At 37.9% G+C, this 26,967-nt stretch overlaps 3 protein-coding genes, 1 long non-coding RNA gene and 1 pseudogene across 8 annotated transcripts; 4 read left to right on the top strand and 1 right to left on the bottom strand.

Annotated features, from left to right (window-relative positions):
* Positions 1-904: 904 nt before the first annotated feature.
* On the top strand, positions 905-3,873 carry LOC103446459 (inactive glucose-1-phosphate adenylyltransferase small subunit 2, chloroplastic-like). Its single transcript, XM_070813587.1, has 9 exons — positions 905-1,364; positions 1,550-1,840; positions 1,937-2,206; positions 2,316-2,483; positions 2,573-2,676; positions 2,835-2,946; positions 3,083-3,181; positions 3,281-3,397; positions 3,527-3,873. The coding sequence occupies exons 1-9, from the start codon at positions 1,173-1,175 to the stop codon at positions 3,641-3,643; spliced, it is 1,470 nt and encodes a 489-aa protein (XP_070669688.1). The 5' UTR covers positions 905-1,172; the 3' UTR covers positions 3,644-3,873.
* LOC103406857 (uncharacterized) lies at positions 3,641-6,387 on the top strand (annotated as a pseudogene).
* Positions 6,388-9,887: 3,500 nt separating this feature from the next.
* LOC103446424 (uncharacterized) lies at positions 9,888-11,863 on the top strand. The gene is made up of 3 exons (XR_001792217.3): positions 9,888-10,183; positions 10,327-10,459; positions 11,014-11,863. It is a non-coding gene; the product is annotated as an uncharacterized lncRNA (long non-coding RNA).
* Positions 11,864-14,036: 2,173 nt separating this feature from the next.
* LOC103418103 (ankyrin repeat protein SKIP35) lies at positions 14,037-19,059 on the bottom strand. 5 transcript variants are annotated; one of them, XR_003776018.2, is made up of 5 exons: positions 18,924-19,059; positions 17,481-18,733; positions 16,246-16,678; positions 14,726-15,649; positions 14,037-14,421 (listed from the first exon to the last, which is right to left on the bottom strand). XR_003776018.2 is itself a non-coding variant. In XM_029108051.2 (5 exons), the coding sequence occupies exons 3-5, from the start codon at positions 18,119-18,121 to the stop codon at positions 14,861-14,863; spliced, it is 1,863 nt and encodes a 620-aa protein (XP_028963884.1). In that variant the 5' UTR covers positions 18,122-18,314; positions 18,581-18,733; positions 18,924-19,059; the 3' UTR covers positions 14,536-14,860. The 5 variants fall into 5 exon arrangements, 4 of the variants coding, with proteins under 4 accessions (XP_028963884.1, XP_070669686.1, XP_070669683.1 ...); XM_029108051.2 differs by lacking the exon at positions 14,037-14,421 and having other exon boundaries at positions 14,536-15,649; positions 17,481-18,314; positions 18,581-18,733; XM_070813585.1 differs by lacking the exon at positions 14,037-14,421 and having other exon boundaries at positions 14,536-15,649; positions 17,481-18,314; positions 18,581-18,733; positions 18,902-18,950.
* A 628-nt stretch (positions 19,060-19,687) lies between these two features.
* Positions 19,688-24,046, top strand: LOC103417935 (guanosine nucleotide diphosphate dissociation inhibitor 2). The gene is made up of 13 exons (XM_008356090.4): positions 19,688-19,963; positions 20,617-20,679; positions 20,862-20,945; positions 21,065-21,172; positions 21,294-21,466; positions 21,683-21,794; positions 21,903-21,983; positions 22,071-22,133; positions 22,233-22,334; positions 22,545-22,669; positions 23,207-23,417; positions 23,508-23,582; positions 23,766-24,046. The coding sequence occupies exons 1-13, from the start codon at positions 19,877-19,879 to the stop codon at positions 23,814-23,816; spliced, it is 1,335 nt and encodes a 444-aa protein (XP_008354312.1). The 5' UTR covers positions 19,688-19,876; the 3' UTR covers positions 23,817-24,046.
* The last annotated feature ends 2,921 nt before the right edge of the window (positions 24,047-26,967 follow it).

The raw sequence follows: 26,967 nt of genomic DNA, 5'->3' as shown, positions 1-26,967 counted from the left end.
GGAAGAATCGTACAATTGGCGGCTGGAAGTTTGAGTATGGTTGCCATTGTAGCGGAGGGTTCTTTGGGAGTTAGGGTTTTAGGACAGACTACAGAGGACGTCGTCGTCACTCGTTAGGGGATTTGGTTCTATTTATAGAGTAGATTCCTTTTTTTTTTTTTTCTGCCTTCTCCCCATTTCTTATTTAAATGATCACAGCTAAGTTTTGTTAATATTTTATGTTAATTTTGTAAAAAAAATGTAAAGATAAAATAAAAAATATAAGAAGAGATAATAAAAAAAGAAGGAAGAAAATCTTAATCCTAAAAAAAGATAGAGTCAGAGAAAAGATTGCACAAAAAAATATTAACATAAAGACGTTATAAAATACTTGTAAAACGCATAATAAATATATGGCATTTGCATTTTCAATTCATATAATTTAAGAGAGATGACGGGAAGGGGAAGACGCATAATTTGAAAGAGCCAACAATGCCTGCCTTGGATGCCACTCCATTCCAAAATGCCCAACAGTAAAGTGACGAAACTACCCTTATTAAAAGATATATGTTTTTGGCCAGGACCATGTAATTGAAAAGGGCGTTACTAGTTAGGGTAAGAACGTCATTTGCAGTAGCGTCTTGTCTTAGAATTGGACAAGCTGCTGTTGTTAAATAGCAGAGGTTTTGTTTGTGCAGCTGTTTAAGTAGGAAATGAATAACTTTGAAGTCGGAAAGAACGAGAACAACAATTCAAAAGATTAAGGAGAAAAGGAAGAAGCTTAGAATCAAAGTTATGTATATAAACATAACAACAACACACCACAACACGATGGACAATACACGCCTTCATGTGATACACGCAAACACACATATATATATATATATATATATATATATATAAATTGTTCATTAGAATTAAAAATGATTGATTCAAATCAGGACTCTGATCACGTTTATGCAATGCTGCTCAGAAACCAAATCCTTGCCTCTAACCCTGCTCTAGCCATGCAAGCAAGATTTGCTCAATAGCCATGAGACGGAAGAAAGCCAAATATTCCCCTTCTTATTCTTTCTATTTAGTCTTAAACCAGTTGGATTTGGGAGACGGAGACAAGCAAAATATTCCTTCAATATAGATTTGCAATTGTACATACATTCATTACTCTTGTCTTGCTGCATCTGTATATCGTGATGGTTATCTTGCAGCGTTGTTTTCCCTCCGTTGTTAGCATCCGAGCAAAGTTCCCCGTTACTGCATCAGATGGTAGTATTCACGAAAACCGTTCCCTCAAGCTTCCTTCTACTACTCTTCCTCCGAGCTTCTTGATATCCAATTCACACCAGTCTCAGACTCCAACTTTGTTGTTTCCTCCAGCCAATCAGGTTTAATTAAATTCCTACTTAAATCATGCCAATCAAGCATAAACTCTGAGTCGATTTAATTACCTCTAAAGGAAATGCTAGTTTGCGTATAGGATAAAATCTTTAATCAATTCTTGTTTGACAATATGGTTAGATGGTTCATGAGCATCAGTTAGATTACATATATCTACATTTATTCATGTCAGAGTGTGGCAGCTGTTGTGTTCGGGGATGGACACGAGTCACAACTTTACCCGCTGACAAAGAGAAGATCAGAAGGGGCGATACCTATTGCAGCAAATTACAGGCTCATTGATTCAGTTGTGAGCAACTGCATTAGCAGCAACATAAGCCATATATACGCTCTAACACAATTTAACTCTACTTCTCTCAATTCCCACCTTTCCAGAGCTTACTCTGGAGTTTGTCTTGGGAATGACGGCTTTGTTCAAGTCATTGCCGCGTATCAGAGCCCTGGCAATAACGGATGGTTTCAGGTCTGAAATCTCTCATGTTTTGATTATATATCCCTGACTTTTTTTACTTCAGTAGTTACACTTCAGAGTCTTGAAATTCTAATAACTTGATATTAGGGAACTGCTGATGCTGTGAGAAGATGTCTGTGGATGCTGGAAGAGCATCCAATGACTGAGTTTTTGGTCCTTCCTGGTCACCATCTCTACAGAATGGACTACCAGAAACTCATCAAGGCCCACCGAGACAACGACGCTGACATTACAATTGCTGTATCTGTTGCCAGGAGACTTCATGATCCGGGATTTGGCTTTCTAAATGTGAATTCTCAAAATCAAGTTGTAGATTTCAGATTGAAGTTGGAGGGAAAGCCATTTAATGTTGCTTCAGTAAGTACTATTCAACAGATTCTTTTTAAGCCTATTGTCTTCCAGAAATGTCTCTTCATATGGTATGATTTCCGGTGTTTTCTGAGTCAGAATGAATCTGAAATTTCAGGCCAAAAGCTCAAGTAACTCCAACGATACTGCTCTAAGTAGCATGGCAAGTATGGGAATCTTTCTCATCAACAGAGGTGCAATGAAAAGGCTACTGGAAGAACATTTTCCCAAGGCAAATGACTTCACAAGTGAAGTAATTCCGGGTGCCATATCTATTGGAATGAAGGTCATACCTACATGCGTAGTGTAATATGTATTTACTTTTCTCTTGTGATATTTTACTTTCAGACCTGTGCTTTTTGTGTGAGAGTTCAGGTTCAAGCTTATGCATTTGATGGATATTGGGAGGACCTGAGGAATATTAAAGCTTTCTACGAAGCAAATATGCAAAGCACAAAGGATGCAGATGTGGGATACAAGTCAGTAACTCGAGCTCATACGTATAAAATATAACACACACACACACAGTAATGTGCAGGAAAGGCTGAAAGCTGCCCTATTACTATTTTGGAGCCGCCAGTCCTCAATGTCATTGGCTAACACACAAACTCGGTGGTTGCATATATATATAGCGCAGCTTCTACGACAGAGAGAGCCCAGTCTACACATTGCCTCGGTATCTGCCTCCAACTCAAATAACAGACTCTGAAATTACAAACAGTGTAATTGGAGATGGTTGCATCCTCAATGTAAGCAGAGCATTGTTCGTGTAGGATTTTGAATTGTTTCTTCAAGTTTTGTCGATTGGATGTCTCCAAAGAAGTAGTACATACTCTACTGATGTAAAACTGAATGCATGGGCGTTTTGGACTTGTACAAGAGTAGGGATGCAGGATCAAAGGCACAGTACTTGGTATGAGGACGAGAATCGGAAATGGGGCTATAGTCGAGGATTCAATTATCATGGGTTCAACTATGTACCAAGTAAGGGCTAAGGAAGGATCCATCTCTTTGACCTTTGTCGTTGTCTTTCTTTTTTCTCTGTATGTTATTATATATTGACGGAGAGAGTGAGAGTCGCAGACAGAAGGGAAGAGGAAAGGCATGGCGGGTGCGATCCCTGGGATGGGAATTGGCGAAGATACTCAAGTAAGGAAGGCTATTATAGACAAGAATGCAAGAATTGGCAACAATGTTATGGTATGTATGAATGTATACTAGTATTTTCCATTATCTTCAAATTTTGATTACAGCATGAGTTTCTATTGGTGAGTCAGGGCTTTGATGATATTATTGTGGACTCACTGGACTGGTGTGTGTTTGATGCAGATCATTAATAAAGATAATGCGAAAGAAGCGGACAGAGAAGGTGATGGATATGTCATCCGTGACGGAATACTAGTCCTTCTTCCGAGTGCAGTGATTCCAGATGGCACCATTCTCTGATCTGATCATTCATTCATTCATTTCATTTCATTTGATTGTCTAGTGTTACAACACCAGTCAGTCTCCAGTAGTGACAGAGAGATAGCTAGTCAGATGAAATAAAAGATATATAAATAAATAAAGGAAGTTGGAATATATTTGCTTAGCCTTCCCTTCCTTCACTCCACTTCTTTATTAGTGTGATGCAAATTGTACATAAACTATATATATAAGATTATAATTCGGATGGATATTCTCATTCTTTCCTTGCGTTGTCGAGGATGGCCTGGGCCCTGGCGATTTACTTATTTTTCGTTCAAACGTGTTCTTGGTTGGCGAGATAAAAGTGCTGTTTTGCACTCGCTTGAAGTTGTATATAGAATCAGTGGGGAAGCTACCCCCTCTCAGTTTATTTACGTACCTTTTTTGGCCAAATTAATTACCAAACAGAGTAAAGGAAAAAGATTTTACAAGCAGAGATTAGGTGTGAGATAGTCCACTGCTGTGCTGCTTCTACTTGTACAAGTCGCTCAGCTTCCTCATAAATCATACGGAATATTAATTTATGTATATATGCTACGGAGATTAAATTTTTAAATCAAATTTAAAAATTAAATAATGTATCACTCATAAATGTGATCAGCGGGCCAAAAATATGACATAGTTCGCTGCTGTGCTGCTTCAACTTATACTGGATTGAATTTTCTTTAAATCTTTGCGTCTCCTGCCGTTTGTGTCGTTGAGGTGAGGAGGAGCTTTCACTAACAGTAACAGGTAAGTGTTTCGATGATTAACCTTTAGATCTCATCTCATCTCATCCAAAGACTAGAATTTTAGAATTATTATTTAGATCTCTCATCTGACATGTTCTTCTTTTTCTTAGAAGAGAGAATTGAGTTGATGTAACTGCTTTTCAAGTTGTCGAAAACAACCATATAAGGGAATCAGTTGTAAACTTATAAATACTATAGCGGAATCCATGGCATCGTATTCGTCTGATGGTAAGCCAGAAAATGTGGATCGGGGTGCTAAGGTGAAGAAAGATCACAAGGAGGAGGAGGGGGAGGATGAGGGTGGATTTGTTGACAAGGTGAAGGATTTCATTCATGACATTGGGGAGAAGATAGAGGGTACCATTGGATTCGGCAAGCCAACCGCCGATGTTACTGCCATTCACATCCCTAGCATCAATCTCGAAAAGGCCGAGATCGTGGTGGATGTGCTCATCAAGAACCCTAATCCGGTTCCCATCCCTCTCATCGATATTAACTACTTGATCGAAAGTGATGGAAGGAAACTTGTCTCCGGGCTGATCCCTGATGCTGGGACAATCCATGCCCACGTGGAAAGTTCCAGTACACTTGGTATACGATGACATCAAGAACACCTACGATGACATCCAGCCTGGAAGCAACATTCCATACAGGGTCAAGGTCGACCTCATTGTGGATGTCCCTGTCATCGGCAGAATCACTATCCCCCTTGAAAAAACTGGAGAAATCCCCATCCCTTACAAGCCTGATGTCGATGTTGAGAAGATAAGGTTTCAAACCTTCTCCTTTGAAGAAACCGTTGCTGTCCTTCATTTGAAGCTGGAGAACATGAATGACTTTGACTTAGACCTCAATGTTCTAGACTACGAGATTTGGCTCTGTGATGTCAGCATTGGAGGTGCAGAACTCTCCAAGTTTGCCAATCTTGCTAAAAAGGGCGTCACTTATGTTAACGTTCCCATTACCTTCAGGCCTAAGGATTTTGGGTCAGCACTCTGGGATATGATTCGGGAAAAGGGTACTGGCTACACCATCAAGGGGAATATCAATGTGGACACGCCCTTTGGAGCCATGAAGTTGCCGATCGTCAAGGAGGGTGGTACTACACGCCTTAAGAAGAACAAGGAAGATGGCGACGACGACGATGAGGTAATGTGTATGTATGTAAACTATGTGTGCATTCTGCATGATTCTTCTAGATTAAATAGTGGATCGTTTATAGTTAATATGATATCTCTTGGATCCATTATGTAACCCAAAACCCTGAAACAAGGATCAACTATTAGACTGTGTGTTATATAGTTAATACTAGCATGGCCCATGCGTAAACAATCAATATGATATGGTGCAACTATCAGTGGGCTCTTTGTATGGTGTGTGGGGTATATTAACTATGAGTCATAATGTTTGCAACTTTCCCATTGAGGAAGCATCATATGCCCTGCAGTTGCAAATAGAACTCATGCGAAATAAGTATCATGATGTTTTGTTTGTTTTCCGGTGAACCGAGTTGCAATACTTTTAACTTGATGCACTGCCTTCTTGTGGTTGTAACTAATTTGAAATGTTGTGTTTGCAGGAGTAGAGAGGGATGTTGGGTTGGCAAGTGAAACTAGTGGTTGACGTGGTCTGTTTATCTGTACTGGTGTTTGAGAATAATAGACAAACAGGCACTTGAAGTTGAGGCATTATATTTATTTATAAATTATAGGTTAGCTTCAGAGCTTGTGGTGGTAATGTATAAAGCTGTTTTGAATTGAGGAGAAATTTGTTGCCGTATAATTGCTGTGGTCGGAACTTGGATGGATCATGGAAGCGAAAGTTGTTATTGTAATAGCTAATAAAAATGCAGTTTGCGGTTTGGGGTAAATAAGTGAATCGATTGAGCAGATTCTCGTCTGAGCATTCAGTGATTGTATGATAATATGATTATTAAGGTTGCTGTTTAAGTTGCGGTGGAAAAGTAGAATCGAACTATTGTTATTGTGTAAATGGACTGAAGAGCTGGTTAATGGGCTGAGATCATGTTGTGGATGGATGGATTGTTGGTTCACAAGGTTGCATCATTATCATCATCATCATCATCATCATAATCTGGATTTTGGATTCTGGTATACAGACAAGTTTGTAGCAAATCAACGTTCAGATTTGAGATGGTATGATGATGAGTCAAAGTCAAACATTGGAAGAGAAACAAACAAAACTTGAATATTTGTAGTTGTTTGTTGAATCAAAATCAAAGGTTGGTGGAAGGGGAACTTGGAAGGAATTAATAAATATGGTAACAATGATAATTCGTTAAACTATTAAATAGTACATTTACTATGTATTTATAATAGTGCATCACGTGTAATATAAATAAGAAATAATATAACATTTTACGTATTGGTTTGTGTTCTTGAGAGTTGATGCATTGAAAAAATCTTTTATATATGTAACTTTAATTGGAGATACAAAATCGAGCGCAATGACGTTTTAGGATTCATATAGCCGACCCCACTTAATGGAAAAAAGCTTTGTTATTGTTGTTGTATATGTAACTTTAATTGGAGCATTTGCCTACCAATGTCAATATGCAATATTGTAGGTTTGTAGACTTTTTTTTTTCTAATGGTCGTGGTCGTGTGGTTTCCTTGATTTGCCTAAAGGGCTGCGGCTGCTGGTGCGGTGGAGAATGAAACTGGGTGGCGTGACTGGGGAAGTGGATGGAGCGTGGAAAGTGCAAATAATCTAATCTTCTCAACATTCAAACATTTTAAAAAAGAGAGAGACAAGAATGAGAGGAGGGCATGGCAGTAAGGACAAAAAAAGGGGTTGTATTGTATTATACGTGGGAATTAGATCCTCTCATGAACTTGAGCTCAGGAGCCTCATGATCGACGTACAAGGACCGTTGAATTTTGATCCGACAGTTATAAACAAAATTTTTTTTAAAAATTATAATAATTGTAATCGTTGAATTTTGATCCAACAAATCGATGAAAAGAATCATGAACCCAAGCTTAGGAGAGGATCCAATTCCTTTTACGTGTACGAGGAAGGAAATCTCTCTCACTCTTTCTCAAGAAATTGTGGTCTCTCAAGTGGGTGAGTCTCCTCTCAAGTATTGAATGTGATGGGATGGGATTATGGGAAATGGGAAGACACAGAATCAATCAGTGAGTGAGAGAGTTGCATTGCATTTGCAAATTGCATTGATTAATTAAAATTAATTGTATGGTGGTGGATGAAAGATGCATTGAATTGGGTAATGAAGGTCCACATCACACATGCATGCCCATATGCCATCATCATGATTCGTCCATAATATATGCTTGTGCCTTGGCTGCATATCAAATCTATCTCCCACCACCACTACGCACACTTTCCTTTTAAGCATGGGCGACCTCATTTAAGTGTTTAGGATTAGATTAGATTATAATACATAGATTGGAAAGAAATAATAATGAATGTAATACATTTTCTTCTTGTGACTAAGGATTAGATTAGATTAGATTATAATACATAGATTGGAAAGAAATAAGAATGAATTGTAATACATTTTCTTCCTTGTGACTAATTCACTGTTCTCCAACTTCAACTTTGTTAAAATTTCAAGTTTTAATATCTATTTTTTTATATTAAATATATGTGGAATTTCACAAGTTAACTTGACATTTCATAAGTGTCAGCTTGAAGTCAATGTATATATGTGATATGAATCATGTGATGCGGCTTGATGGTGACACATTTTGACCCCGATGTCCAGTTGATACTAAATTCGAGACATGCTAGGCATCACCCCGATGGGTGATGAAGCCATAATTGGCAGAACTTCCTCGAAAATAGGGATAAGCTCAAATCAAAACACCTACAAGTAATTACATTTATTTTAAACACATCCTCAAAGGGCCACACTTAATGGGTCTTCGACCCTCTGTCACATGCATGAGAATGGGTTCACAGCATAATTACCAAACATGTCCTATTAATATATTGAGTAAATACCATACTCGGTAAAATATGTTAAAGTTGCTGAAAAACACCTTAACGTTGAAAATGATCACTAATACGCCTACTAAATCATGTGTACATTGATAAATGATAGGTACATATATACTGAGCCGACATTTATGGGTGGCATGACATACAATATCATCCATTAGCCATAGCTATTGGAAGTTGGATAATATAATCATATCATTGATGAGTAATCTCTAAGCAATGACAAGCTGAGAAAATGTCATTGCTGAGTATCTCAAGGTAATGACAAGTTAATAATATAACTGTAATCATGTCATTACTGAGTAATCTCAAGGTAATGACAAACTGAAAATATAACTTTGGTACCCCAATACACATGTAAGCTGATACACACACACTAGCCATTTTTGTTTCTTAGTTCATATAAAACAAGATATATACAATATAGAGGAAGATCTAATTATGTTAAAAGAAAAATCTCATAGTAATAATAGTTTTGAGCTAGCCATAACTTTAAATTTTGGTTCGAATCTAATGTGGTAATTTTTTTTATTAAAGCTCGTATACAAGCTCTATTCTTTATGTATAATCATCTAAATATTAAATTTTTAATACAAACTCCATCAATCTTGTTTGATTAAAATTTTCCATGACAATTGAAAACAATATAAAGAACCTTTTATTGTTCACCAATTAATTATACTTGAAACTATTTTTTTTTAGTTTATTTTATTTTGCTTAAAGGCCCCAGATGAATTTTTGGCTCCTCCTCCGTCAGATTACACGCACACCTATAAGATGCCACTTATTTATTTATTTATTTATGAGCATCAATGTATTGTCATTTTTGTATGTTTGGATTAGAGTTAGAGATGGAGATTAATACTGAGGGAATAGGTTTATCTCCGGATCTTCTTTGTTGGGATTTAAAGAATCAATCAATTATGTTCGTTCATCGTACATCGTATGGTTATAAATCATTTTAAATTTTAAATTAAATATAAATAGTATCAAACGAAAACTGACCATATAATGTACGATGAACGGACACGATTAATTAATCTCTAGATTTTCACAAAAATGCTCCGAAAGGATACTTGTCCAATATTGAGGATGCTTTAGGCTGTGTATGGTTTGTTTCTTTTAAGACGGTTTGGTTTCTTGAGTCCTGACTATCAAAACTAGTACAAAGAATTTTTCTCATGTTTTGACGGTCGATGATTAAGTAATTAGGAGCAGCGTAATTAGATGAAATGTGTGTGGTCCGTCTGATTGACTGGAATGGGGGGCCCACTGTGTGGACCCATTGCAATTGCAAATGTAATCAAGACTCGAGACTAGCATTCTCCATACATGGAATGGAATGATTCCATTACTTGACCTCCACAGATTTGCTATTTGCAATTTTGCAAAGAAAATGAATGAATTGATAGAGTGGACCCAGCCCATCCTCCTCTCTACGGGTTGTCCTTCTTGAAAAATAAGATTACTAAAAAAAAAGAAATGAAAAATAATAATAAATAATAGGAAGAGAGAGAAATGACTAATGAGGGGGAGTCCAGGGGTGAAGAACCTTGGGGAACACAGTCCTGATTTTCCACAACCAGCAACTTGCAACTTGCATGTCAGCAAAGAGAGCCCCACTTGTCTATGTGTACAGTCGAATACACCGAACCAAACCTTCTTTCTCTCTCTCTCTCTCTCTCTCTCTCTCTCTCTCTCCATAAACATAATCATAAAACAAACATTGGGAAACCTAATAAAAAAAAGTAAATTACTAGTAAGGGAAAATAGGAGAGGGCAGCAGCAAGAAAGGGAAATACAGGTGCAGTGCATCAAAATTCATTTCGTTCCCTTAACACCTTAACCCTTTTCTTTTGATTCTAACACCAACACTGGAACACATTGTTAATCCAATCCAATCCAATCCAATCCAACCCATCCTCTCTCTCTCTCTCCTTGTTTTAGTTTCTCAAAGTAAAAGGGCGAGGGAAAGGCACTCAAACTCAAACTGATGAGATGGTAAAAGCGCACAACAACTCTGTTCCTTGCTGCTGTTGCTGCTGAATCCTCATCCTCATCATTTCAGAAAGATTCACAGGTAGGTAGGTAGGTATGTATGTATGTATGTGTTGTATATATGAATATGAACCTTAATTTTATCCTTGTGGTGCTCAATTTGGTTTTGTGTTTCCGCACGGCATACCCTCAGCTTTTCTACCGTTGATTTATTTGTTTCATCCCCTCTAAAGTCATTTCATTTTATGAACACTTTTTTTCTTCTTTTTTTTTTTTTTTAAATAAAATATATAAATTGTGGTTCATGTATATGCAATTCAGTTGTTAACATTGATATATCAACATCATCTCTTGAGTCTTGATGGATTACGATTATGGGGACTTTTCTTTGTCGGATGGAATGGAAGATGGATTTTAATTTTGAAGGGTGACGGAGTGAAAATCTTCATCTCTTGAGTCTTCTTGATTTCCCTTTCAAATTATGATTCTAGATTATTCTCTTCTCTATTCTGTTGGATTTTATCTCTTGATTGCTTTGTTAGTGTTTTTGCATTGTATTGCATTCAAGGACTTCAAGGAAGGAAACAAGGAAAGATCAACTAATCCTCTTCTCTTTTTCTTTCTTGCCGTTTGTAGCTGTATCTCAAAGCCAAGTCTGAGCGTCTTACTTTGCAAGTTGAGATCCTCCCAGGACAGCACAAAGCGAGCGAACCAGATCGGGGGAATTGTGGCTTACGTTCTCCATCGCATTGATTGCCTCTAGTTGCTATAGTTGTATAAAACCAGCATTGGTCAAGCATTGGGGATTTTGAGAGATTTTGAGTTTTAGGCTGAAAATTACGTCTGTTCTGTGCGGTGCTGTGCTGTGATTTGATCTAGGGGAGGGGACCAACGCATCAGTAAATGAATTTTGATGTTCCTGAAGCAGATCGGCTAAGACTAGTACTGTCACAGGGTTTTATTCATTTGCCGGATCGCTCTTCAACAAGTTGCGTTATGGATATTAAAACTAGAAAAGTTTCTGGTGCCCATACGCCAGAGCCCTCCCCAACGGATCATGGACAGAAAGTGCAGTATTATCATCAGATCCAGAGACAAGGAAAGGCAACAGAATACCGGCGAACCTTATCTCACGGTAGAGGGACTGGCAGAAGACTGCTGCCGGCCAGCTACTTTAGCTTGGAGTCGTTGCTTTTGCTTGTATGCCTCACAGCGACTCTGCTGATCCTTCCTTTGGTACTTCCGCCACTACCTCCCCCGCCTTTGATGCTGCTGTTGCTTCCCATTGGCATTTTAGCCGTGCTTATGATCTTGGCTTTCATGCCGTCTAATGTGAGGGATTTGACTTATACATACGTCTAGCAAAGTAAAATGAATGAATGCTTGCGTTGCGTTGTCTCCACGACACTTAAGATGTTAACTTTTATCATACAATTTTTGTACTACTAAAATGTTCAATACAAGAAACAACACTCTTTTGTTTTTATTTCTTTGTCCCCTTCTTTAACCAGACACTCAACGCAAGTGAAGAACAAAGACAACTCTAAGCGTCATGCATTACATACGGAAGATTGTCTATGAATGTCGGTTACTAGGGGAGGGCATGGGTTGGTTTGGGTCGGTTATGGACCAAAACCGAAACCAAACCGACATAGTCGGTTGGGCCAAAATTGTAAACCAAAACCAACAAAACCTGTGTTTAAAATTGATCAGGTCGATTAATCGACAATGGATGGTTGGTTTGGATCGGTTCTTGATTTGTGTGAAAACCAAGTTTTTCTCCTAAAAGTTACATAAAATAGCACTAATATGAGTGATTGCTCAAAGAAAGCATAAATGAAGCAACCCAAGGAGAGCACCAAAGCATCTGCTGCCTTCTCCAAAGCATCTGCTTTTCTCCAATGAGACTCTTAAACTAATTATGAATAAAAAAATTAATTAAACATATGCAAATCGGTTCGGCTAACTGCACCTTAAGAATTTTGAAACCGATTGTCAAACCAATTAAGTCGATCCGGTTTGGTTTAACAACCGAAAACTAAAAACTAAAAAAAGAGCCCAAACTAAACTAAGTCGCCGGTGCGGGTTGGGCAGTTCAACCGGTTTATTTTGTTTTATTAAATGCCTAGCCCTATAGATACATGTAACATTGCGCATTTCATTTCATGGAATCACATCTTAGATCCATCCTAGGGGTGTGTTTGTTTGGTTTTCCTAAGTTTCACCGGACTGGCTTGGTTTAGCTAAGAATGTTAGTTTGTGTTTGTTGTGCACCAGGACTCAATTTAATGAGACTAAGGGATGGTTTGGAAGTGAGGTGTTTAGAAAAAAAAAAACACTCATGAAAAAAAGTTGTAAGAGTTTTAAGTGTTTAGTAAATTTAAAAAAAAAAGCTTATTTTGGAAGCTACTGTGAGAATAAACTGAAATTAAAGGAAAAAGCTGAAGCTGCTATTTGCAGCTTTGGAAAACTGGGTTTTTTTAAAACACACCAGGCTACAATACTCCTTTAATGAAGAGACCCACTATCAGAATTTTTTTTCCAAAAGTACTTTTACAAAAATGATTATCAAACACTCTGCTGATTTATTTCACAATCGCTTATTCTCACATCACATCCGTTTATTCTCACAGTTTTTTTTCAAAGTACAGAAATACCAAAACAGCCCTAAGTCTAATACCAAAACAGCCCTAAGTCTAAATGCTTCACTGGGAGGTCTTAGCGAGACCCCTTGAAAAGTGGTGGACTAGCGAGGACCTCACGCCCTCATCTGTTGTCTGCTTGGCACCTCATCTGAAACTAACATGCATCTCTCAAAGATACCCAGAAAACCAACCCAACACCAACCCACATGAATCTACATCTCAAAGATGCCAGCAGCATCAGAAATGCTTTAACCGACCAAGGACCTCAAAAATCCTAGAAAGCCAACAAATTTTCATCATCGATTACCTCATAAATTCATGCCGGTTGTCCCCAGAAGCTTCGATATCAGCATCCAAGATGCTCGAATTAATTGCAAAAACCCAGTTCAAAACCTAGATCAACCAAGTTGCCCAAATCAACCTCGTCGCCCAAATCAACCTTTACACTAACTCCGACACAAGATCCTTGGCATTTCTCTAAATCCGGCTACAAAAATGAAGAATTTTGATATGGGTTTTTCACAATAAAGATGATTTGAGCTTTTGAGAGAGATAGGATGTTGGATGGAGTGCTTGCAGTTGTATCATTGAAGAAGAAGACCAGAGGATAATGGAATGGAATAAAACTGGCAAAAGTGGGTTAAAATATCGTAAGAAGAATGACTAGATGATGATGGAATGAATTAAAAAAAAATGGCAATAGTGGATTAAAAATGGTAAAAGTGAATAAAAAATAGCAAAATATTTTAGTCCAGACTTGTTTGGCATTGCATAAAACACTTCATTAATTTTATCCCACTTAGTCAAAGCTAAACTAGTCCAACTTAGTTCCTGAAGCTAATCCAGTTCAAAATAATCTGATGCAACAAACACACCCTGGATGGCTAGGACTTGTCCATATAGTTGCTCTGAAAAATAACTATCCCGACCAAAAGTAATTATGATTTTGTATGCTGTATTATTCTTGTCAAAATCTTTCACGCCAGAGAACCGCGTTTCAAGTTCTCCAATCCCTTCCTTCTCGAAAATATGCCAATAAATCAACTGTAGAATACATCAAAGGTCCTTATTTGTTTCAGGAATAATTCCACTGCCGACTCGCGGTCAAATAAAATACCCCATGTGGAATATCACATCGTTACTTTTCAGTTGGGCTTGAATTAGTTTCAATAAATAATAAAGGCAAGGGAAATATAAGACTCCCAATTCTATTCAATTCCATGTTTTGGTCGGTGGCCCGCTGGCTGGCTCCTACATGCACACGAAAGAAAGGTGGCAAAGAAAAAAAGGGGCCGCAGCTGCTGATGGCATGAGTACCACTTCATCCAGTCCGGTCGTCAAGGTGCAGCGGCATTCCATTCCATTTTGAACTCGGAGCCGTCTTTGACAAATTACTTTTCTACATTCAAACACATTAAGGGCAGCATACAAAAAAAGAAATAAAAGTTAACCCCCCCCCCCTAAAAAAACAACCATACGATACATGGCAAACGAATTAAAAGTACAACTGGAATGGAAGTGTCTAGAACTCATATCAGATAGCCAAATCTAATATACGACAGGTGCATCAGATTTTGACAATAGTTTCTTTGTCTTAAATGATAGATCAACTCAACAACATGCACATTTAGAAACATATATGCGCCACGTACATGAACTAAATTACAGGGTAACAACATATGATGGATAGAAAATTGACAAACCTTGGCTTTGTCACCTGACCCCATCTCTAAACTGTTGTTATCATCCATTACATATTTATCAGATAGCCGAGGACAAATGGAAGCTAAGTCCCAGAACAAATACGAGCAACGCCTTGCTGCACAGAGCTAGGCAGATCAAGTAAAAAATGGAGGGAGATGATGCTCCAGAAGAGCCAATAGCTCTTTGCACTGGCTTGCCCCTTCTAAGACTCCACCACCAAGCCTTCTAACTGCTTCAACAAGCTGTCCTCTCAGCCTTTGTGACAACAAACAGCCACCCGCCCTCACACACTCCCTATACAGTGGCAGGTAACCGATTGCTATCCCTAGAGGGGTTGGAAGATCTCTTAAGCAGATAGGAGATTCACCCCATTTTAAAATCCTCACAATGTTCATGTAATGTTCTTGTCCTTGTCTAATTCCATCCAAGAAGGCTTCCTCTGACCAGTGCCCCCAAAGAAAAGCCTTTAACTCAGGAGCTACACCCTCATCATCAGACAGAGCAATACTGTTGGCAACAGCATAAGTAGCTGCAGGATCACCCAAGAAGTCGGAATGAAGAAGAAATGCAACACCATCAAGAGAACCACCACTTCGTTCACCAGCAGCCTTCAGAATTTCAATGCTTAGTGCAGCAAGGACATGATGAGGAACATGAGGGAGGAGATAGGCAGCAATGTCAACTTGGCTGCTGGAAGTTGCAGCTGTGAGAGCAAGGCAGAGCTCCATGTCTCGGCAACCCCTTTTCACAAACCACTCAACAACCTGCATACAGCCCCTCTCAGCAGCTCTCATCAGAGGGCCCAAAAAAGCTATCGCATTGCCCTCTTCCACAAGACATTCCATAGTACCAATCTTGCAGTAGTGAGAAGCAAAACCCAAAGCCAGGTCAACATCAACATCCAAACTGTTCCTTTGGGCAATCTACCAACACAAAACAAAACCCATATGCCAAAAGAAAATGAGAACAAAGATGCCACACAAACCATCTATCATGAAAGAAAATCTTGGATCACGATCCTCTTCTCAAAATTGTCCTTGTTTGTATACATAACCAAATCATATAACCAAGAATGCATACTAGAAGCATAAAACGAAAAACGTCAATGTCAACAATAATATTGATATTCCAGATTTACATAAGTATTAGTAAAAAATAAGAAATGATGTAAATTTACTTTAAACATAAAAAAAGGAAGGTATTCAAATTTTAGGAAATGTTAAACAGACAAAAATGCATTTATTAAGCATGAGAGTGGAAAACAACGTGCACTACTAACAAACATGTGCTTGAAACTTGAATATCAATATACAAAAAGATCTTTGCAATGACAATTCAAAAGAATGATGGTTATAGTCATAGAGCTAACAATAACTATTGTTCTTCCTAATTCTTATTTAGGGTTTAGTAAAATAACTAAGTATTGAACATTGATCATAAACCAAATACAGAAAAATGATATGCAAAAGCTAGGAACGCAACTAAACATTAACATGATGTACAAACGTATTGAAGTCACCTGCAATAAGATGCGCACAAGCTCAGTACTCCCAAAACGAGAGGCTTCAAGGAAACACTGATTGACATTGTCTGCACCTCCCTCCACCAACATACCCAGCAAACCTTGAATTGCAGTTGCCGATATCCCAGATGCCCAGCCAGAATCGAATGAACTAGAGAAGAGAGTTAGGGGGAAGCAAGCAGCATCAAAGGCCTCGGTGAAGTCCTTCCCAGAAAGCTGGTTACCAGCAAGATCTATGAACGCCTTAAATGCTGATAACTGGAGTTGGATCTCAACCAATGAGCTGTTGTTAACTCTATCCTTGCTACCTTGGGAACGAGAATGAAAGCCTATACATTTCAGAGCCCATTCAGTAAACTTTTGAACCTTAGCAGCAGCTTCTGCCTTCAAGACCTCATCTCCATTGCATTCCCGGAGGCGCTCATGCAACCTATAAAAAAAAAGGGTAACCAATAAAGCAAATGGCACATCAATTCCAGGATTAAAAGGAAATAGACGGGCAAGGTGCTTAGAAGCCACAGTAAACAATACCACGCTACACTCTCGTAGCTCAAATAAAAAATGTCGTACCCAGTGCACAAGGCTCCCGCTTTACGCAGGGTCTGGGAGAGGTGAATGTCGGCTAGCCTTACCCCCATTTATGGAGAGGATGCTCCCAAGTCTCGAACCTGAGACCTACCGCTCATGGGCGAAGGCACTTGCCATCGCACCAAGTGCGACCTCTCGTAGCTCAAATAAAATAAATAAAAGGAGGGGACATTCAAGGATTTCAAGGAATGAAATTTGATGCATCTTAAGCTTTCTTGTAGCAAGTAGGGCACTTCCAAACCCACCAAGCTTTCTATTTTACCCAGGGTGTCGCCAAAAGACTAATTCTAATTCGTGTAACACCCAGGTTTTCTACATGTATGTTCATGAAAAGATTTCCGGGTAGCTTATGAGCTGACATGGAAAGACTACATAAAATCAACCTGAGCTTGCTGACATCATTAAGGAACTAGATTAATTTTATTCTATCTTACACATTCATTAAGGAACTAGTTTAATCTTATTCTACTTTGTAAGATAGATAATGCATCCTATTCTGCCTACTCCGCCCCTTTAATTTAAAAGTCTTCATTTTCCATTCTGGAGAAGACTTCAGTAGACTTTATGGACCCATTTACACACACCCATACAATTTATCGCTATAAAATTGTTAAGTTATCAGGAAATACACAGCTTGACCGTACCTTTGGGCCATTACTGTGACTGTATCAGCAAGACTCATTGTTCGACTCTGACAAGCAGAAACACACGAAGCAAGAAATGAAGTGCGCAAGGCAGCTCTCGTGAAGTCATATGCACCATTGATAATGATCTTCTTAATCAATCCCGTTATCCCATAAAGCTCTTCGTGAGTGCTCAAGAACCATATTGAATCCAAAGTCATGCACAAAGCATCATTCAGGGTTTGCGGATCAGCCACCAGGATCAACCTCTCAGCAACTTCCCAATCATGGGAACTCACTGCACCCTGAAACATGCGGCCCAATTCAATCCTATCTTGTCTACTGAGCTTCTTCTCTTGCCCAACTTTATCCTTCCTCTCCGGGTTGGGGTCTGCCGCATCCACCTGAGATTTGAGTTTCTTGGCACTGCAACTACAACTAGTGGGCATTCCCGACTCCTTCCTGACAAGAGGTCCTTCTCTAGAGGATACCACATTACTTCCCTCTCCTTTGTCCGCTGCAAAACCTTGAATGCCATTCTTCGGACTATCAATCACATACTCCTCAGTTTCCATTTCGATATATATGGGGTCTTCGGAATTAGTCTCATTCACCACAATCCAACCATCATTACCCTCAAGAGGTGTTATCCCCTTTTCCATCCTCACCTTTTATATAGACAATGCTATCCCCACCTTCTCCCCTACTTTCCGTAATTCAAAAAATAAGATTAAAGGGGGAAAAAATCTCCAACCAGATAAGATAATCACATATATCGCCCAAACAGCACCATCAAACAGCTTAAAGTAGCAACTACAAATCGCGGAAGAAACCGATTGCTCGCCAGTGGGATTCCTGTTCCAACAAAACCAAATGATTAATGCACGAACGGGTTACAAAATTGCCTTTTATCTTTTTTTGTTTCTCCTCCGCCTTGGATGACTGCTCCGCTCGGAGTTATGCAAACGAATCAAAAAGTAAAGTCCCCATCTCCAACAGGCAACAGGCAGCGAAATTTAAACCAGCCCTCAATTCTCAAATTCCTACGCATGTTGGTGGGAAAAGGCAATCCAAAACAAGCAAACGAGAGAGACAAGTTCAAATCTAGCAACCATACATACCAGTCAAATATCAAATATCAGAGAAGACCTCAGTCGCAATTACATAACACTGGAAAACCCTAGACTGGAATTATGGAACCCCCTCCTTCCTTCCTTTCAGCGTATATAAAAGGGATTCCGGCAATAGAATCAAGGATCGAGAAGAGAACCAACCTACAGCACCACCCACAATCTTTTCATCAACAATTTAACAAATTTATAAAAACTGAAAAGAATTCGTTAGGGAAATGAGAAAATAAAGGAAATGGAGTAATAAAATGGAAAATGAGTGCATAAATAGTAACAACCAAAATAAAGAGTGGAGCAAAACTAGAAAAATACATGAAATATAGATATAGCAAACCTCTGATTAATTGTGGTGTGGGAGAGAAAGACTCACCACAGAGCAAACCCGTCATATTTATTCATTTTCCTCTCTTTTTTTCCTTTTCTTTTTAATTTATTTGTCTACAAAATTATCACAAGGATTTTTTTTTTTTTCAGTTTTCATGACAAATGTTCCCCAAAGTTTCTCTAATTTATTATTTTGATCCCTCACATTTCAATTTGAAAAGTTTTAAATGGAAGTCCATTTAAGTGTAGATGTGTTAGTTAAGGAAATAAATGATGATATTTGTAATTGTAATGATATTATAAAGTATTCATGAGCATTCGTTGACCATCATTTCAAAGTAATTAAAGTCATAATCACTGCATTCCCATTTTCTAAACCCTATTCTTACAACTACTAGAGGATATATCATAAATTCCTAATATTTTAATTTCATTCTCCTCAAATAATTAGGTTTGTCTTATTAAGAACTATTCATGGTGTTTCACCAGTTTATAAATCTCTATTTAGAGCACAAATTTACAGACCACCAAGTTCGAGCATCAACCCACAAAAATAATGTAATTAAACTTATGTTTTGAGGATATTTGAGACTATTCAAGTACATTTTTGCTATATATGAAATTTTTTATAAGAAAAAATTAAGTTTTAGGTATTAATGATAAAAACTCATCCAAAATATAGAGAATAAAAAAGTCTTTAAGCTTTTCCTAGTTGACACACAAGTATCCATCTTGTAGGCTGTAGAATATAGCAATCAGACCAAAAAGAAAAATAAATAAAATAAATAAAGAAAAGAAAAGTAGCAGGGGTAATATATTAGTTAGTGCAGTTCAGAGACATAGATAGACATGCGTGAGACAGTGAGGAGCGTTGTGACTAAAACCCTAGAATTGTGTGAGAAGTCTGATCCGTTGCGTTGAGATCATAGGATAGGATAGGAGGAGCGACTGAGCGAGGAGGAAATGGACGAAGAGTATGACGTCATAGTGTTGGGAACGGGTCTGAAAGAATGCATCCTCAGCGGTCTTCTCTCCGTCGACGGCCTCAAGGTCTCTTATTCCACCACTCTCCACTCCCCCCTACTCTTTCTACTATTTCTTCTCTCCTGACCTTTTCAATTTCAACATCAAATCTCATCACCAATGGACTTTTTTTCTGTACATTTCCTCTGTGATTTCATTTCGTTTGATTTGTATGGGTGATTGATTTGCCAATTGGGCCGACGGGATCTATTTGCAGTTGGAACCGGAGGGATGTAGCTTCAATGTTTCAAACCACCTTCGCCTTCTTTTCTATTTTCATTGGATGTTATATTTGATATTTCATGTAATCTAAATGCATCAACTGATTTTGATCTCAACACATGAATCCAACGCTCACGCTCCTTAACCTTCAACCTACTATCAATCTTATTAGACCATAACAAAAAGGAAAGTTAAAAAAAAAAATAATAATCTTACTTGTAATGATGAATATTCATCTGATTAGTAATAGGTTTGGTGGCTGCGTTTGAAACTTGGAACTTGGAATTTCATCTGATTGCTTAGCGACTACATTATTATCAAGTGTATGACATGATTGCTATCATTTAAAACCAATGCTTTGTATATTTATCATTTCTTTATTTTCCGTTGAATATGACAGAATGTTGATCAAAACACTTGGGTACTTTTATTGTTGATACTTGTATTCTGTGAACCAGGTTCTGCACATGGATCGGAACGATTATTATGGTGGAGAGTGTGCATCACTTAATCTTGTCCAGGTCCCCTTCTGCCGTCTACTTGAAAGCCTCCGATGAAGTATCACATCTGTACTTATGTTGCACTGTCTCTCTCTCTCTCCCCCCCCCCCCCCCCCCCCAATCTTCTCGTGCCCACTCGGTCGGTCTCTCAAACTTTATACTCTATTATTAATTTTGATCTTTAAATTATCATTAACTTGCAGCTATGGAAGAGGTTCAGGGGAGATGATAAGCCCCCTGCACATTTGGGATCTAGTAGGGATTATAACGTGGACATGGTCCCTAAGGTATGTTTGTGTGTTTCCTTAATTTTTGCATTGTTTTTGGCCCATTATTATTTTGTTTGTTTTTCTTTTAAATATTTGTTTTCATGTTTTCCTAATTTGTTGTATTTTTCCTTGTCTAGTTTATGATGGCCAATGGCACTCTAGTGCGTGTCCTCATTCACACAGATGTCACCAAGTATTTGTACTTCAAAGCTGTGGATGGTAGTTTTGTCTATAATAAAGGAAAGGTAGTTCTGCTAACTCTTTGGAAAACTGCATTTAGTAACTACACTCACAAAGACACTCACACACTGTCCTGTATAAATTTCATCTTAAAACTTATGGGTGGGATCTCAATTGTTGCAACAGGTTCACAAGGTTCCAGCAACTGACATGGAGGCCCTTAAATCTCCACTCATGGGTCTGTTTGAAAAGCGCCGTGCACGCAAGTTCATCCTATATGTTCAAGATTATAGTGAAACTGATCCTAAAACACATGAGGGAATGGACTTAACAAGAGTGACAACTAGAGATTTGATCGCGTAAGTGCTAGGGCAATAACCTTTTTGCAAATGAACTCTATAATTATTCTAAGAAGAATCATAACTTGCGGTCTTTACAGTCTCATTGGTACCAATGCCGTGTCTCTGTTTTCTATTGTATAGGGTTCCTTGTAGAAAAGAAAGGTGGTCTTATTTTGATAAAGTAACAATCCAAGAACATTTGTTTATATTTTTGTGTGGTTGATGTTTTGACAGAAAATATGGTCTCGATGACAACACTGTTGACTTCATTGGGCATGCTTTGGCACTTCATAGGGATGATCGCTACCTGAATGAGCCTGCTCTAGATACCGTGAAGAGAATGAAGGTAAATACTGGTCGAGGTTCATAGATGATATTTTTATGTCTTGTTTTTAAATTCTCATGTATTAATGTTCATTTTTGTAATTGAGTTTAACACGTGGTTGTGTCATAGCTTTATGCGGAGTCATTTGCACGTTTTCAAGGAGGATCACCATACATATATCCTCTGTATGGATTAGGAGAGCTTCCCCAGGTATCTTTCTCTCTATTTAATTACAGTATTGTATTTCATCTCAAAGTTGGTAAAGATATTCAATTTTGTTTGGGGTGCTTCATTTAGGCATTTGCACGACTTAGTGCAGTTTATGGTGGGACTTATATGTTGAATAAGCCTGAGTGCAAGGTAATCCTTACACATTTTTCTTGGTTTTAACACTCTTTCATTTTGCATTAGTTTGTGTTTAATTCCTGTCTAGACACTGAGTTTGATGCATGATGCCAGGTAGAGTTCAACGAGGAAGGGAAAGTTATCGGTGTCACATCTGAAGGGGAAACTGCTAAGTGCAAAAAAGTTGTCTGTGATCCTTCTTACTTGCCTAACAAGGTAAACCTTTATGAGTAAAGTATTTAAAGGTGGTGGGATGTTAATATTAGTTTTCTGTTCATCTTGTGCCTTACAAGTACGCATATGGTCGTTTTTATTTATAGGTCTGCAAGGGACACAATATCTTCTCTGTTCTTCTGTATCTTGCTTGAAGGGTGAAGAAAAATGCTTATTCCCAAACACTTACTGAAAATTTATGCATTTTGACAGGTTAGGAAGGTTGGTAAGGTTGCAAGAGCTATTGCCATCATGAGCCACCCAATTCCAAACACCAATGAGTCTCACTCAGTGCAGGTTATCCTGCCACAGAAGCAGTTGGGTCGCAGATCAGATATGTGAGTTCTCTTATCTTTTGTTTGGGACCAATATTTATTTTGCAATGAATGCCGTGTGCATATTTAAGAAGATCCTTTGTAACTGTTGCTTTAGAAAAAACAATCCCATGACTAGGTTGTTTTATGCTATGGCAAGGAAATGGGTTTTCTTTAATAGGAAGAAAGGAATGGTATAGTTTATATGCATACAATGTCTAACCACAATTTTTAAATTCTGTTGTGTAATTGGATATGCAATTGCAATGTTATATCGGGTGGAGGGTATAATAAGTTATATTATTCTATAACTGTTGGAAGGGTTTTGTGGTAACACTTGCTTGATGCATATAAATATTATCCTACTATCATTTCGACCCCAAACTACTACCAAAAGGAGAAGACAGTGGTATTTAGAGCAGGCCTCTGGGGAACTCGTGTATACTTTGAACCAATAGCTTGTTGGTGGATATTTATTCATCCCGAGTTATCCCTGTTTCTTTTTTGTTGTATTTTCTTATTACTGGAGGCCAATTCTTTGGTGCTTTATTGACTGAACAGGTATCTTTTCTGTTGCTCCTACTCTCACAATGTTGCTCCAAAGGGAAAATTTATTGCATTTGTATCAACAGATGCAGAGACTGATCATCCCGAGACTGAGCTAAAGCCAGGGATTGACCTTTTAGGGCCTGTTGACGAGATTTTTTTTGAGACTTATGACAGATATGAGCCTGTTAATGAACCCGCTTTGGACAATTGCTTTATATCAACCGTAAGTCTTATTCAAGCATTGACCTGTACTGGGCACTCTTCAATATAATTTATGCGCACTTGACAAAAGGCTTCTTCTTATGTTTAACAGAGTTATGATGCCACAACACACTTTGAGTCCACCGTCTTGGATGTACTCAACATGTACACCTTGATAACAGGGAAGGTAAGAAATACAATTTTATGCATCGCCCAATTAGTTTGGTTCTGTTGTTTTCGATTTCATGTCGTCCTTAAAGTCGATGGACATTTCCTTGATTAACTAACTTGCCTTTGTTTCTGTTTACTGTTTCATAGAACCATGTCTTTCATTTAAGGTTTCACCAAATTTCCTGGAATGTTTGAGCAGGTTCTTGACCTCAGTGTGGACCTAAGTGCTGCTAGTGCTGCAGAAGAATGAATAGCAAAGCTTCATGTGGTGCTTGTAGTGATAATTGTGCTTTGTTCCAAATACACTGAGCTGCTTAAGTTACCTTACCCGTGGCGATGGTAATCCTCATACTGTGGAGGATTCTATGAGTTATAACTCATTTTTAGTCATAGACTTGATATGTTATATATAGTCATTTAAATGTAGTTCAAGTTTCAAACGTCGTTTCAAATGAAAACTATATGTCTAGATTTCGGCCATGCCCTTGTGTTGGTTCAATGTATTTTCAGGTTGCAAGCATGCGTGGAAAGCATGTAAACAAAATGATAACTTGTCAGAGAACTATTTCTTTCAAGTTAATGATGTGTGGGGTGGATTTGGTTCTAATCTTTGCCCCTTGGGAAAGGCTTCTGGTGGACTGGTACTGGTAAACCATGCTTTAGGGCAAGGGCAAGGCTCTTTTTAGCCCCTCAACCTCAAAAAGGGGCTCCAACGGTCCAAATTCAAGAGGGCAGTTAGTGGGCCATGCCAAGCCTGTCCAAATACCCCAGCGATATAAGCCCAGCCTTGTGCCACACATTTTATGATGCAGAACGAATTAAAGTCAAATGAGAAATGAAATATAGAGTCCACTCTCTTTCTGTGAGGAGAGAGCTGAAAATCCGAAAGAGCCTATTCTAGTACTAATCTTACAAGGCTACAAAACTGTTGAACTAGAAAACAAAAACTGTCAATCTCACAATAGAGGCATGATAGAGAGAGAAAACTCTGATAATTTATTTCATAAAAAAGGTCCAAATCTGTCACACCAGAAGTGGGTTTAATGGGAAAGAGATCATCTCTAGAACCTAATCATCTTTATTAAACAATTTGGACATTTGAAATTTGATCCAACAACTAAAGTTATTATAACTGTTAAAGTGGGCCTATATTTTTAGCCGTTGGATCAAATTTCAAGGGTCCGGATTGTTTGATGAGGAGGATTAGGTGAAAGGGATCCTCTCGGATCCCTTTCTGGTTTAATGAGACAAGGATCCTCTTTGTAGGGATTCAGAGATCAATCAATCATGTTCGTTCATCGTACATCGTACGGTTAGAAATTATTTTAAATTTTAAATTGAATATAAATAGTATCTAATGAAAACTGGTCACACAATGTATGATGAATGGACACGATTGATTGATCATACGAATCCCCACAAAGAGAATCCAAGGAGGATCCTATTCCGGTTTAATGAGCACTTGTAACTCAGAAATTGAAAAGACAACAAAATTAAAATGATAAAAAAAAAAGTAGGATTCTCTCCCCTCTTTTTTTCCCTCCCCTTAATCGAACGGTCACAGTTAAGCCGCGTCAACATCTTATATTATTTTTTTATAGCAAGAGAAAAACAAAATAAAAGAATATGAGAGGAGGGGATGGAAGGGGATGGAAAGAGGAGGGGAGAGAATCCTAATCCAAAAAAAAACAGAAAAATTATGTAAAAAAATGGTAATAAGATCGGTTTATCTCTGAACGCTCCATAGATGCACTGACCAACTAGTGATTTAGATTCCTTAGAACATTTTCAATGGAAATGTCAAATCCTAGTTGAAAATGTTATTGTGCATATTTGACATAAAAATTCTTCCAACCGAAGTGTTATTTGCTGACTAGATTTGAAGCTTTTGTGATTAGGAGTCAAATTTAACATTAACATCAAACTTATTTTTAATTAATTTTAGGGAGTTTTAACAAAACACTCTCGGTACTGTTCACTTTTAATGAAAAACCACATTTTTACCTTTAACTGGCACTATTCATTATACATTTAAAAAATACTTTTCGTTAAAAGAGAAGTTTTTTTTTTACTTTTCGTTAGTTTTCCTTTAATTTTAATGGTGGATTACTTATTCCACTAACATTTTAACCAATAAAAATTTTGTTTCAACGGTTTTTTTAATAAATACAATCATTTAAAGTTCTATATTAATAAGAAAATAACATTTAATAATTCAGTTGAAAAAATACAAATTTTAATGGTTATAATAATTTGACATTTCTTTTGTAGATGGGTCTTATTATCCCAAGAAGAACTGCTCAAGCTTGCTCTTGCATCGCGACTCTTCTAAATGTAATGCACATGGTGGGTTGACAGGAGGAGTGCTTCCAGGCGATATTTGGCAATTGGCACCATCTTCTTAATAACATACAGTTAATTTAGAAGCAATACACTGAACAATAACACATAGGCTATGTTCAACTACCAATTCTGCTTCTTTGTTGACTCCTCCGATTTCATCTCTCTTTTAAGGTCATTAGTCTATGGTGTTGGCTATGTATCCTCTGTAACTCCTGACTCCTGAGGTTATGGGAAGAAAAAAGGTTGGGGATAAAGGTCCCCTCTAGTTTGTTAATTCTTTCTTTCTCTCAGGTTCAACATGACTTTTCAAGAATGCAGAGATGATGTGATGGAACAGATACAGAGGTAGACACAGATGAAGGCGGAAGGCCTTCTTTTTCTTCAATAGCCAAGGATGCCCCTTTTTCTGGACAAGGAACTTGCTGCCAGTGGGTTTACTAGGAAGGATCAGGAGCACATTGAGAAGGTATCGTATCGTTGTGAAGCATGGTAGATTCATGCTACATGCTTGATGTATACTTGTGGAGCCTACATGATACACCCATTTAAATTTCTTTACTTTTGCATATAGTATGTTCCACCCTTCTGTAAAAAACACTTCCCTGGGCTATCAAGTGTATATTGCATGTTGTGGTTACAGTATGCCTTGTCCAATTATTTGTGATCAATTTCATTTAACCAAAAATTCTTTTTCAATCATATGCAAGACATCTGTGAGTCCAATATTTGTTCACTTTGGCTTTTTTTGTATGTTATAATGTTCTCAATATCATGTTGTTACATGCAGTTCATTGAAGGAGGTTTTGATAGGGATGCTAGTTCTTGTGATGAAGAAACTGAAGATGACACACACCTCTGTGTTAAATGAAACGAACATAGAGGGTGTTGATTCATTGCGTTTGCTAGATCAGGTACATTGTTTACTTGCTGTCATGTCATGAAGAAATGGAAGTGTCTAGATCAGGTACATCGTTTACTTGTTGTCATGTCATGAAGAAATGGAAGCGTCTGAGCAACAATCTGAGGTTGAAAGTGATTATTTATGTACAAAATGAAGA

This window comes from Malus domestica, chromosome 02, assembly GCF_042453785.1.
Source record: "Malus domestica chromosome 02, GDT2T_hap1".
NCBI lineage: Eukaryota > Viridiplantae > Streptophyta > Magnoliopsida > Rosales > Rosaceae > Malus > Malus domestica.
The sequence above is the reverse complement of the archived record's forward strand: the minus strand, read 5'-3'. Positions and strand labels throughout refer to the sequence as shown.

Excerpts from the sequence above, each read along its gene's own strand:
- LOC103446459 (XM_070813587.1), top strand. The coding sequence starts at position 1,173 with ATGGTTATCTTGCAGCGTTGTTTTCCCTCCGTTGTTAGCATCCGAGCA. Across the intron at positions 2,677-2,834 it reads GATGCAGATGTGGGATACAA|CTTCTACGACAGAGAGAGCC; the intron begins GTCAGTAACTCG and ends TATATAGCGCAG. Across the intron at positions 3,398-3,526 it reads GAATTGGCAACAATGTTATG|ATCATTAATAAAGATAATGC; the intron begins GTATGTATGAAT and ends TGTTTGATGCAG.
- LOC103418103 (XM_029108051.2), bottom strand. The coding sequence starts at position 18,121 with ATGGAAAAGGGGATAACACCTCTTGAGGGTAATGATGGTTGGATTGTG. Across the intron at positions 16,679-17,480 it reads GTCACAGTAATGGCCCAAAG|GTTGCATGAGCGCCTCCGGG; the intron begins GTACGGTCAAGC and ends TTTTTTTTATAG. Across the intron at positions 15,650-16,245 it reads TTGTGCGCATCTTATTGCAG|ATTGCCCAAAGGAACAGTTT; the intron begins GTGACTTCAATA and ends TTGTGTTGGTAG.
- LOC103417935 (XM_008356090.4), top strand. The coding sequence starts at position 19,877 with ATGGACGAAGAGTATGACGTCATAGTGTTGGGAACGGGTCTGAAAGAA. Across the intron at positions 21,795-21,902 it reads ATACCGTGAAGAGAATGAAG|CTTTATGCGGAGTCATTTGC; the intron begins GTAAATACTGGT and ends GTTGTGTCATAG. Across the intron at positions 23,418-23,507 it reads ACAATTGCTTTATATCAACC|AGTTATGATGCCACAACACA; the intron begins GTAAGTCTTATT and ends TATGTTTAACAG.